This window comes from Thermobia domestica, chromosome 13 (genome assembly GCF_964235325.1).
Source record: "Thermobia domestica chromosome 13, izTheDome1.hap1.1, whole genome shotgun sequence".
Taxonomy (NCBI): Eukaryota; Metazoa; Arthropoda; class Insecta; order Zygentoma; family Lepismatidae; genus Thermobia; species Thermobia domestica.
This window is the reverse complement of record NC_137466.1, coordinates 193,617,477-193,630,567: the sequence shown is the minus strand read 5'-3', so window position 1 is coordinate 193,630,567 and position 13,091 is coordinate 193,617,477. Positions and strand designations below refer to the sequence as shown.

The 13,091-nt window shown below is 35.7% G+C and overlaps 1 protein-coding gene across 6 annotated transcripts in view; it reads left to right on the top strand.

Moving 5' to 3' along the window:
• Positions 1–12,744, top strand: part of LOC145668910 (uncharacterized) — a 399,698-nt gene extending 386,954 nt beyond the window's left edge. For 3 of the 6 annotated variants that reach the window (XM_081737188.1, XM_081737187.1, XM_081737190.1), the window contains 2 exons: positions 1,892–1,996; positions 11,751–12,744. In XM_081737188.1, the coding sequence (XP_081593314.1) occupies positions 1,892–1,996; positions 11,751–11,845 (200 nt within the window). In that variant the 3' untranslated portion in view covers positions 11,846–12,744. Of the gene's footprint in view, positions 1–1,891; positions 2,011–11,750 lie in introns of all 6 variants that reach the window. The other 3 variants (XM_081737189.1, XM_081737191.1, XM_081737192.1) reach the window with 2 other exon arrangements.
• Positions 12,745–13,091: the final 347 nt, after the last annotated feature.

Sequence of the window (13,091 nt, the reverse complement as noted above, 5' to 3'; positions counted from 1 at the left end):
TCATGTAACTGTTGTCAAAAAATTCACAGGTTTACAAAACTATTATTGTGACCAAGTGCAGAAAGTACAGAAAGTTATTTGTTACGGGCCATTAAATGCAAGTATACTGCGTAAAACTTGCTTAACCAAATAATAAAAACCAATGCAAATTCTCACAGCCAGTAAACTAGTTATATCTGATATGCTCGGAAGGCGATGCTTTTGATATTGAATTAATACACAAGTAACACGCGAAAGGTATCATTTTGTGTTGTTTCAACACCTCATTTTTTTGCAGTGTAATGTTTATAAATGTTAAGTGAAAGTAAAATCTATTTTGACACTTTTGTTTGAAATATTTTTATTTCAACGTTATCTTATAGTTCAAGTTACGAGTATATGTAGTTGCACAATAGATACATATGAAATACCTTTAGCAACAGACATTTATAAATCACATAATATTCTTTACTATACGACTAATTTGTATGGCACCCTTCCAATATTTGTGCCACCGCCCTGTTTATGGAGCCAGTCCACTCCTGTTTATGTGCATTGTTGACTAAATAAATAGGATACAGTGATTCTTTAGGCGGAAGAGTATTTTTTTTAAGTAATTACGTTTGGCAAGTTTATGCATATAATGACTAACAAACTTTTACTGCTTTTTACACAAGATGTAAAGGAAATGATAAGCATACAGAACACTTGTATGTAATTTCAAGGAAATACAGTGTATAATGAAAATACGAGGCTCATCCAGAATGTAAGTACCGGAAATGAAAGTTGGACATCAGAAGAAAATGATTTTATAAGTGTAAAACTACTGATACGTAACCTGCTATTCAACATTTGCATCACCCTTGTTGATGCGCTTGTTGTAACGCTTCACTAACTTTTTATGTGTGTGTCAAAGAATTCTGCCACAAGGTCAGGGTTCAAGATGTCGCAACCGTCTGCATCTTTGCTGTTGTTTTCTCACGTTGTCCGACCAGAAATCGCTTCAAGTGGAAGAACAGGTTGAAGTCGCTGGGCACGAGGTTGGCGATATAAGATAACTCATGTTTCGTTTCTAGTGACGATGCGACCGAGGAGCTACGTCACCTTCCAAGTGGTAATGCAGCAGAAGGTCAAAGCAGACTCGAAGCGCTTGTACTTGTGTTCTATTGTCAGTTGTTTTGGAACTTATAGTGTTTCTTGCGAAACTGTAGTCGTTGACGATCTCATGCAGCAAGATCTCCGAAAAGTGCCATGAGAGTTCAGATATTGTAAACCGCTGGTTCCGCAGAATTACTTGGTATGCATTTTCCACCAATTCAGGCGTAATCATGGACGGTCGACCATTACGATGTTCGTCGTACACCTTGATGCAGCCTGTTCTGAATTGTCTGCAGTATCTTCTGAATAGTCCTCTGGGGAGATCATGTAGTTCCAATTCTACGTTAAGCTGTAGATCAATGTCTCGTATAGCCACAGTGCTGAGAGAGATGCTAAGCTCCAAATCAGATCAAAATCACATCTTTTGAGCATACTTTTACTCATGAAATCCGCTCCATACACTTCACACAACTTACCAGTCGATCTCTGACGCTAGGATGGAGAAACCTGATTACCGCACGTACTTCGCAGTTAGCATGAGACTAAGCGCTTAGCAATGTTTATCGTACGACGGTTGTTCCACACGGTCTCCCCACAACCGCACTCGCGCCAGGTTGTGGCTGCATGTTTCTTTTCCACTGTTGTGCAAGCACGTCCCGCTATGACCACTCGTGCCATCTTGGAGCACTTTTGAAACTTACTTTCTGGATGTGCCTCGTATGTCGCTTTTTAAGCTAATTATAATGAGAACGCAAATACAAGATAACAAATAAAAAATACAGGAAGTTTATAATATGTTCATATCTGATTCCAGGTGCATCGAACGCTTCTTCGGGTTTTGCAACGTCGTTTCCTGCGTGCGGACGTCGGCATGAAACAGACGGCGCCACTGCCATGCGGTACTCCTACTGGCCAGACGGTAAACAGTGAAGGGTAGGAAAGGCATGAGTTTCTGGGGCGCACTTTTCTATCATTGGGCCAATTCTCCAATTGAAGCACTTTGGCAACGCATCTCATGATGCGATGAGTTGAGACCTATCTATTAACGCAAATGCTTTTTATTATTATAATTATTATTGTGTAATTATTATTTTTCTTTATTTATAAAAGTTTATGATACAACACTTAATTACTCAGAAATGTTGATTTCTTTTGTTTACTTTTGGACGTTTTGAAGTTAGGAAAACTCAAGAAAGCAACACTGACAAGAATTAGGCCAGCTAGACACTATAAGTGAAGAGTTTTCATTCCGGCGAAATTAAAATACCGCTAATTTTACAGTAATTATGTGATATCTTCAAATAGATAAAAGATAATTGAAATATGGAACAAGAGCGCCCTAAACAATATTATTTTGCGTGAGGTACCGTTATCACAAGTCACCTAGTGGCTTTCCGTTTTCAGCTGTTTAGAAACGCGAAAATAAATGCCGATTTTCAAAATGGCTCGAAATCGAAAGCAGATAAGTGAGTCGTGATAACGGTTTCTCATGTAAAATAATATTGTCTAGGGCGCTCTTGTTCCACATTTCGATTATCTATTTGAAGATATCACATAATTACTGTAAAATTAGCGGTATTTTAATTTCGCCGGGATGAAGACTCTTAAGTCTTAGGAAATATCTTAAGATTTATCTAAGGAAAAATGTTACAACATATCTCGTAGGAAATCCATACACAAAACTACACTGCACGTCCTACTGATATTGATACCATGCGCTATGTTGTTAAATTGCACACGTCTTTAAAAAGCATAAAAATCAGACTATAAATTAGCAAAACACCTCATCAGTCCCTGCACCACTCTTTATTTTGACGAGTATTTGTACTCTTTCACCCATATACGGCTGGCGGGGAGAAAACAAATTTGTTTTCACTTTATCTCACCTGATGTCGCTTAAATCGAAATCTTATGAATTTTCGTTCCGAAATAGAGCATGCTCCAAACAAGAGAAATCTTATAGAATCATTCAGAACGTAGGAAATGACATGCGATCGGATGCCATACACATTGAGATTTAGACTCTAGGATAAATCGTAAGAGATTTCCTAGGATCTATCCTATAGTGTATAGCAGGCCTTACTCTTGTATTGTATCACGCATAGGACGTATATAGAACATCCCATAGTTAAAGTAAATGTGGACAACTGCGTAAATGAAACGGAATGGACTTTGTGGATTTAGAAAAGTCACATACAGGGTACCGGAAAGAAGAATGTGACAAATGCAATAATTGTTCGGAATACGATAGAATAGTTTACAATAATTGAATCCAGGCCCGTATCCACGGAGAGTCTAGGGGGCTCGGGTCCCCCTAAATTTTGGTTGCCCTCTAAAACTTTCACGGTAGGCTTGGAAATGAACTATAATATGGTGATGAATTATAATGTGGTTGGATCGCCCTCCCCTACCGCCCCCCCATTGGATTCAATCCCCAATGAATGCCCTTCCTGGAGTATTCAAGGGAAATGTATGCTGTTAAAAGTAAAGGGCGGCTAAAAACTGTTGTTCAAGACAAGTGTTAAGAATAGAGATACAAGATTCAAAAGGAATCTGTATCTTATGGTGTGAAACCTTATTTGAGTATATGAATTGTTTTAATTTAGGATGATCCTCAAACCAAAGTCGCTCATTAATAAAAGCGTTTTACGTCCCACAGTTATGCCGGTTAGGCTAAAGGAGACGGGGTGATGATGAGTAATGAATGAAATGGTGGAATGAAGAAAGTGGGAGGAAGCGGGAGGACCCCGAGGCACTTGGCTGGGGCTGGGATCGAACCCGGGACCCCCAAGCACCAGAGGTGAACGCTCTACCACTGAGCCACCTCGGCCCCTCGCTCATTAATATTGAATTAGGGAAACACAGCAATATGATATTTGCATTAGGCTATACTATGAAGAAGGTAATTAAGTAGTCATTTCCCCATTTTTTAATTATTAAAAAAAATATCACATATCTGTGTTATCTTGTAGTATTTAAATTCGTCAAAATGTTCCTTATTGTCAAGAAATGTGGACGTCACAGGCTTAGGCGACCAGTTGCTCAATAACGAACATTTCAAACTATTATGTACTTTTATTAAGTACTGCATAACTTGTAAATGCTTAAAAACTAGAAGGGAAAAAAGTTATTTATTCTTATATTGTAGAAATAGTTGTCCAACAACTATTTGTAAACAAGTTAATACTTAGACGTAATAACTATAATTATATTATATTAGAATCTAAAAATAGTTTTTATTTCTTCAAAAATGTGCTTATTTTCTGTAAGTTACTAACCTGTCTAATTTGACCACTTGTCAATGCAACTTACGGTGGCCAACATGGACAGTTTTTTTTAAGTGTATATAAATTTTATATTTTTTATTAAAATTGTGAACAATCACTATTCTTTGGGTTGCTTTAAAGCACTTTTTTTTTTAATAGATAGGTCTCAAATGACGCTTTCCGTCTTCGGTAATGACAAAGTACTATGTTCAAAAAGAAGTACGCTAGGAATCGTAAATTTTAACTTTCGATTAGATAGAAAAAAAATGTATTGTTTTAATTCTTCATCAATCTTTTTCTACTGTAGAGAGAGCATTTTTTTTTTTAATGGAAACTTACTAAGAGTACATTTAATTCTATGTAAGTGTTGCTTCTGATTCGATAGTTTGGCTTACAATATTTTATCTTCAACCCAGAATCTTTTTTAACGTCCTATATATATAGTTTTTAACGTCCTATTTCCTACGATTATGCACCGAGGCTAAGGGAGACGGTGATGATGAGATGGACGATGATAATGGTGATATGAAGAAAGTGGGAGGAAACGGGAGAACCCCGAGAAAACCCACGCATAGGCTACGTTGTTTGCCCACCACAAACTTCACTTGACGCGGGCTGAAGTCGAACCAGGAATTTCATGCACCAGAGCTGAACTCTCTACCATTGAGCCATTTCGGCCAAATCTCAGAATCGTGAAGCAGTTGAAAACTTATCGTATAAATTGTTGAATGACCTACTTGTTTTCTGCTCCTTTTTAATATACTTCATGTATATTCAAAAATCGACTTGACATATACTTTTTTGTGCCTAAAATTAAAATAAAATTAATAATACATATATTAAATTACTTAATTATATAAATAAAAAGCTCCTCTGTGTAATAATTCATTAATATTTAATACATTTCACATTGCATTCTTTGATGTTGTGCATCCACTTTTATTATTATTCACTATTACAGAACACGCTTACAAATTATATTAATGTTACAGTTAACTATTTATTTTCGATATAATTAATGTGTGCTAATTCCGCGATAACGATAAGTAAAATCCCGTAGACCACAAATACATTTAAAGAAATGTACACACGCAAAACTCTTCCTGAGATTTAATTTGATTTGATTTTGAATTTAACATCTCCTTCAGAAGCGAGGCTACATGAGATATAGACCTACAGTTTAACGTGGAATCCGAAGCACATGAACTCCCGCCAGGAATCGAACCTGGGTCTCCCACTCCAAAGGCGTGTATGTCACGAAGGAGCTTCCGTTCCAGAGAGACGATATAACCGTCTGCGGAGCTGATTATAAAAACTGAATGCAGAAAAATTTTATGGTAAATAATTGCCACAGAAATTAATGGGAACTATGATTAAATGGATGAATACTTTACTACACTAAAGATATTAACTGAGAGAAGAGCGCAGTAAAATTTAAATCATTGTTCTGTGTAGAACGAAAGAATAAGAGGGTGTACTAAGATAACTGAAATTTAAAAATAGTTCATCATCATTATCTTCTTCTAAGCCTTTTTCCCAGTTAGCCGGAGTCAGCTTTTCGAATTGCTGCTCTCCACCTGTTTCTATCTTACAAGGAAAGCTATCCAACTCCTCGACAAGTATCGCATTGAAATTTGCACAAGTGGAAGAACATATTGAAAGATGGAAGTATGTTTACTCTTACGATTCGCAACGTCGTAGAACCGGAAGTAGAATGATTGTTTTCCCATAGCCCCTGAAAGTTATGTACTCTAGTCATACATGCCAGAATGTGATACACTAAAACCTGTTTCCGTGACACCACACTGCATCATATCATTCTCTTTTGCCGGTCTCTTGCTCGTTTACCATTAAGTTCTATAGCATCTAGTTGGTGAACTACGTATTTCAAAATTCTCCTTCTTACATGCTTAAACCATCTCAGTCTAATTTATTGCAGTTTTTCTACTCCTGGTCTCACCTTTACATCTCTATTATTCTCCCGATCACTTCATTCTTAATTTTGTCCTTCCGCGTCACTCCACAAACATCCATCGCAGTTTCTTCGTCTCCTCAACATTCAACTTCTGCAGGAAAAAAAAAAATATTATAAGGGCATATGGTCATATCAGGAGAGGAAATGAGGATTGTGATGACGGGAATGGGGAAACTGATGATAGAAGGTAAAAGAGGAATAGGGAGACCAGAGTGAAAATGAAGTCTGTTATTTAATGTCTTACCCATGATCATGCACTTTAGAGTAAATTGACTAACTAACTCTATAGCCTACGGAACCTGGAGGTTCAATGCCGCGTTCACAAAAGCTTTTCATGAATTTCTATCCTTAGAGCCATCTGGATCCAGTTTCTACTTTGCATTTCTATTTCTGCGTCTGGATGCATCTTAATATTTTCCTCCCATCTGCGCCTAGGTCTTCCTAATGGTCGTTTTCCGATTAATGAATGATTAATTAAAGTGAACGATTTTCGAAGAGTTAGTGGAATGAGAATGTGGTGGGAAAGGGAGATATTCGATAAAATCCACAGACTCACATGACCTGGAATCGAACCAGGAATCCTTCGCAAGAGAAGTGATATTTCTATTAGCGTTTACCTTAAAAGAAAATTGTTAGATTGTATGAATACAGATTTGAAAAAATGGAGTTTAAGAGAAAATGATGTAAGGAAACCGAGCACAGTGGCGGATCCAGGGGGGTCGATCGGGGCAATCCCCCCCCAGAAGAGAGAGCTCTCTTATTTTATATATAAATAAAACCCATTCCAGAGTTTGAAGCTCTTAAAAGTAGCTCTAAGTAGCAGTATTACAACTCACCGCCCCCCCCCCCACAGAAGTCCGTCCTGAATCCCCGCCCCTGACCGAGCAAGGTCGAAAATAAATCGATTCCGCGTAAGCGTATAAAGGCTATGTATAAAAATAAAGAGAGATCGCATACAGGAGTTTTAAATTCCTTTTTATTCTTCGCCAGTTCCAAAAGACATCTGTGTTACTGATGCTTGCGTTCTGATCTTACAAACTGGAGTTTAGTTCATCGATTTATTCTGTAGCTACATACTCTATAATTACCTATTCTTTCTGGAAGTTGAGGCCGCGGTAGTTCAGTGCTAGAGCGTTTAGCTCTGGTGCATGGGGTCCCTGGTTCGATCCCAGCTCGCGCCAAGTGAACTTTGTGGTGAACAAACACCGTGTACGTGGGTTTCCTCGGGATTCTCCCGTTTCTTCCCACTTTCGTCATTCCATCATTTTATTCATTTGTGATCATTACCGTCTCCTTTAGCCTAGCCGGCATAATTGTGGGACGTAAAACTTAAAGGTTTCATTTCATTTTCATTTCTGAAAGTTGAATATTAATTTGGAATACCGTTTGTCTAATTGTGGTTTACGGGTAGAGACGCAAGGGCTAGGAAAAAAGGCTTTATTTAAAGAAAAGAAAACGAAAATGTATGCATAATTTCTTGTTTTTAAGAACGCCTTGCCTGACACAACCAACATTACATATCTTATGTGTACTTACTTAACAACAGATGATAAATATCTGGGCAATGGAATATTTGTCTGGACATTCCTATAAGGAAATCCTGTTTCTCCTTTTATTATCTAGGTTCGGAATTAAAATCCAGCAACGAAGAGTGCTCAATGCTAGTAATAAATAAAAATAAAAAAATGAAATCTTTAACATTTACGTCCCACGTTTATGCCAGATAGGCTAAAGGAGACAGTAATGATGAAAAACGAATGAAACGGTGGAGTGCAGAAAGCGGAAAGATACGGGAGAACCCCAAGAAAGCCACACGGTGTTTGTCCACCACAAGGCTCATTTGGCGCGAGCTGGAATCGAACCAAGGACCCTATGCACCAGAGATGAACGCTGTACCACTGAGCCACCGCGACTTCCTAAATAAATGCAATAACATTCAAGTGAATTGTGTATCACACACTAATCTGAAACAGAGATAAATTATGTAAATAACTAATTATACAGTTTTAATTAAGTAAATATTATATACATTCTAATAGTCTATAGATCCTTAGTAGCATTTAGTTATTCAAAAATCTAGTATCTACAGGCAGTTACTTTTTTTTTTACCTAACATCAATATACAGTAAAATTAAGGGAATTTCAATATATATTTAAAAAAAATAAATAAAGTACACTGAGATGTGCTGTGTACTGATATGCTGTTAAATACTCAAATCATTAAAATGATAAATTTTCTTACTTGTAAAACGTTTGGGAATCGCTGATTGAGAATTACAAGGAAGACGAAAATCCATCACCTTACAATATTCCTAGCGTACTTCCAATTTAAGTATTTTTCTTGTGCTACGTTGTAATTGGCACTTTCAAAAAAAGAAAAAAAAATATATACATGAGGAAAGCGTATGTACTCGCATTGCACCCCAGCACTCTGCATGTTATAGCTTCAAGTGATGTCTTTTCTTATATATGTGTTATATGTATGTGCATGCTATGAAATATACTAGGGTTAATTGGTTTCTACCATAGTTCAACATGTTGATTTATGTTTAAATTAGATCAGGGGCGGCGATTAGGGGAAATAGGGGGCAGTTCTCCCCACTTTTTTTTTTTAAGTGACCCCTTCATGTATATAGTTTCACATGGAATTTTAAAGTTTTTGTATGTATTATTTGTTCAAAAAACAAATGATGCCATATAATATTTGCCGTTGCAGAGTACGTCTTGATTATTTGTCTTCCCCTGGAGTTAAGAAAGCTACAGAAATTGCGTTTTAATTGCATTTAAAAGCAATTAATATTGCAATCGGGTATTTCTTTAAATGTCGTAGCATAGGCTTGTAGTATTCATTTTCTAAAAGTAGTAACATACATTTAATACCATGTATGGAATTAAAAATATAAGTTGTTCATTGATCCGCAGTTTCAGTATAACTTCTACAAAACAAGCTTCATTATTCATTACTATGATTAATATTATGCTTTTTATTTATTAGTTTTGCAAGTTTGTTATTAAATAATCTTATTACACAATTTTCGAGACAGAATTTTAGGATGTTCATGATAAAGGAATCAAGCCTTTTCTTACAGTTTCGTTGTTTAAGAGTACAAAGGGCTAGTACCTACTTGCGTTGCTCTTGTCAATTTACTTAATAAAATATGAAATACAATATATAGTATTTTAACTGAAAAAGATAGTATCCTATTAGTTATACAACCTATCGTCAAATAAAGTGTTAGAAATAATCAGGAAAACTAACATTGATATACAAATATTTAGATCATATCTTGCCCTCATTTTTAACGTCCAATCGCCGCCACTGAATTAGATAACCCAGTGGTGTATTTAGGATTTTGTTTCGGAGGAGGGGCTATGCACAACACGTGAATAGGCACTAATGTTTTTGCTTAGAAATGGTAAGAAGGATTATTGTTGTACGTGGAATTTCGGGGGGATTAAGCTCGATAGCCACCCCCTAAGTACGCCACTGAATAACCATTATGTTCAACAGTAAGGTGTTAGTTTAGAAATTCAGTCATGAAGCTTGGATTATCTAAAGTTACTATTATTTGTCTAGTATATTCGCTGTTTCTAAACCGCGTGACAAACATCTTGGAATTTGAAGGCGGAGCTCAAGTTCCCTTTAAATGCTGCTAGCAAATGAGAGGCTAGCGGTATTGCCACGTTTATCTTGTATACATTCACCCCCTGCCACCTGATCGTGCTGTAGTTCATCTGCTTAGCCATAACCACACCCCTTAGCAGTCGGCAACATCGCGTTAGAGCTTGCGTTTTATTCGTTAGCTGAAATGCCAAGATGTTTGTCACAGGCTTTAGTTTCAACATCAGGTGTTTAATCAAATCCATAGGTATAAACAGTATAATTTATAATAAATTAGTTCGTATAGTGCAGGTTCGAAAAAAAAAATCCAGAAATTGAAAAATACAACCAAAAAACTCTCAAATCAGATCAAACCTGCGCATTCCTAATTTTGGAAAACCGAAAAATGTTGTCTTATTTTAGTATACCATTTATAAATTTAGTTGAAAACAGGTTTAGACGTAAAAATAACGTTATTTTCTACATAGAATAGTACAAATGAACTTCCTGATTAAACAAACCTGAATAAATCTTACTTAGCAATACTGAGATAACGGAAAGTGGTATCAATGAAAACGGAAATTCCAGAAACAGTATCTGGTAAAGCTGTCGTGTAGTTTTCGTTCTACCCCGCTAAGTCAATAGAAGAGAAATTGTTTGTCAATGAAAACAGGATGGCAGTATGTGATCACTGTGCAACAATGGACCCAGTATGTACAGTATACGTAAGAATATATTTTTTATCATACTCGACCCTAGCCAGAGGAGCTAAATACACGGTTCTGTTTGGTTGAAGTTATCAGTTTCTTGCCACGTAGTATACATATAGCACAAATCAAACGCCTGTTGGTGTCGATCCTCGTGGCCGAGCGTTCTAGCAAACGATCTAGTAATAAAAGTCGCTTTTGGCGTTGGTTCAAACCCGGCGCAGAGAAAGTTTTTTTTTAAATTTTCGTAACACTTTTATCACTAAAGAAAGATAAAAATAATACTAATTTGCCCTTGTACGTAATAGATAATGCATAAAAAATTATTACTTACGCTATGAAACATAGCTGAGCGAGCGTCAGCGAGTGAAGGGAGTTCGAAGCCCCGCAGGGCTCGTTTTGTTCCACTTTTACCCCCGTGATAATACCACGTGACACTACGTCATACTCGGGTGGTCCAACTTCGAACCTCACCCGCCCGCTTCCTTGTGACCAAAATGTATATATATATTTAGAGTAACGTGAAAAAAATGTGCCTCATGTTCTTACGAAATGTAACCCAAACATAATTTTATCTTTTTATTTTATCAATACACAAAGTGACAGTTTTCTTCTATCACTATAATACACAATACATACACCAGAAGGTTTGGACAATCGCAAACTGCAACCAATCAGAAATGTGTATGTAGTTCCTGTGGCTAGAATCGAGCGTAAAAAATATGCTATCCGTAAGGGGGTATTCTGAATTTAAAGCAAATGGATGCATCTGTAAGCTAAAGTCAACCTTCCGTCTATCAGCAAGCAAGGCAAAACACCTTACTGTATTTGTTGGCAGCCATTTCCTGTCCTATTGCCCTAGTAGCAGAAACAATAACTACACGACAATTTTACTAGGTTTGAATTTTTTAATATTTATTTTCCATTTCCGCTGATTACCACCTGTACGTGTCCGAGTGTTGTTAAGCGAAATTTGTTCAGTTTTGTAATCGGGAAGAACATTTGAAATAACATTATTATTATTATTATTATTATTATTATTATTATTATTATTATTATTATTATTATTATTATTATTATTATTATTATTATTATTATTATTATTATTATTATTATTATTACAGTGATCAAGGACGAGGCAGGAACGTACGGGGACCCAGGAATGCGACTTGGAATGGGAGTAGGCTTCGCATCTCCAAGACCAAAGTGTTTCATGTGAATTTAAACCCCACTTTTTGTAGAAGAAAAAGAAGAAAAATCGAGTGCTTTCAAAGTGCGTGTGTGTATGTGTGATAGGATGGTTGTTGGTCCTTTTGACTATGGGACGATGCGTATCTATATATAAATATAAATATATTTGTGTGTTAAGCGTGTGAGTGGGTGTACAAACATATATATATATAAAATATATTATAAATATATCTATCTATATATAGAGAGATGATTATATATATATTGTATGAATTCTTAAGGAAACGGCGAGCTTTAATGAAAAGCCTAAGAAACTGTATATTTTGTGCATCAGAGCGAAGAAAATAAACTGCTAAAAAAAATTAAGGAAATTAAACAAACCAATTTTTCAATGTTGTGATTATATATCTTCTTCGTACGTTGCTGGAACGTTGTTGTGGAAGAACATGAAAGATTATGGAAGGATCGCCGCGAGTGTTAACAAGACTTTTAAAAATTTAATTTTTCTCAGATTTTTATTTGTTCTTTTTATCGTTTTTCCTTTTTTTTAAAAAAAAAAAGAGACAAATCACATTTTCAAATAGAAGAAAAGCACAAAAATCACTTTCATTCGCTAAGTATAACATCGTACAAACGTATACTAAAAATTTAGATACAAACTGTATTTCAGAGTAGAATTTGAAATAGTATTTTTTTTTTCGTTTTCATTTTCTTATTACATTTTTCCTCTATGTTGTAAAATGTCGAAGTTGGCATCCCTATGATGTTAAGAAGATGAAGAAGTGTTAAATTTAAAGAAAACAGCTGCTGTGCGGATTTTTCTTAAAAATATAACAACGGAAAGCAGGGTATATATATGATGTATCTTCTATTATGTGGTCGTAATGTGATGCAACTTCAAAAAAACAATAAATTTCTAAACAACAACTTTGGTGGTTTTGTTATTACAATACTTTTGTTCCTTTGTGTTTATTAATAAGGTCAAATCTTGTAACTTAACTTTATCGCACTTCCAAACTGGAACTTTGAAATTTTATACGTATACCTAAACTCAATGAAAATTCAATATTTTTACATAAATTCTACTCTAACTTATCTTTTTTTTTTACAGTAAAACAAAAAGAAAATATGTAGAAATTAGATCATTGTGAAACGCCTGCTACTTATGCAACCCAAGTAATTAGAGGTTTGGTTGGTTGCAATCCATTAGGCGTTATGTTGACTTTATATCAATAAAATTTAGAACATCGTAAAACCAGATAATAATATAATTG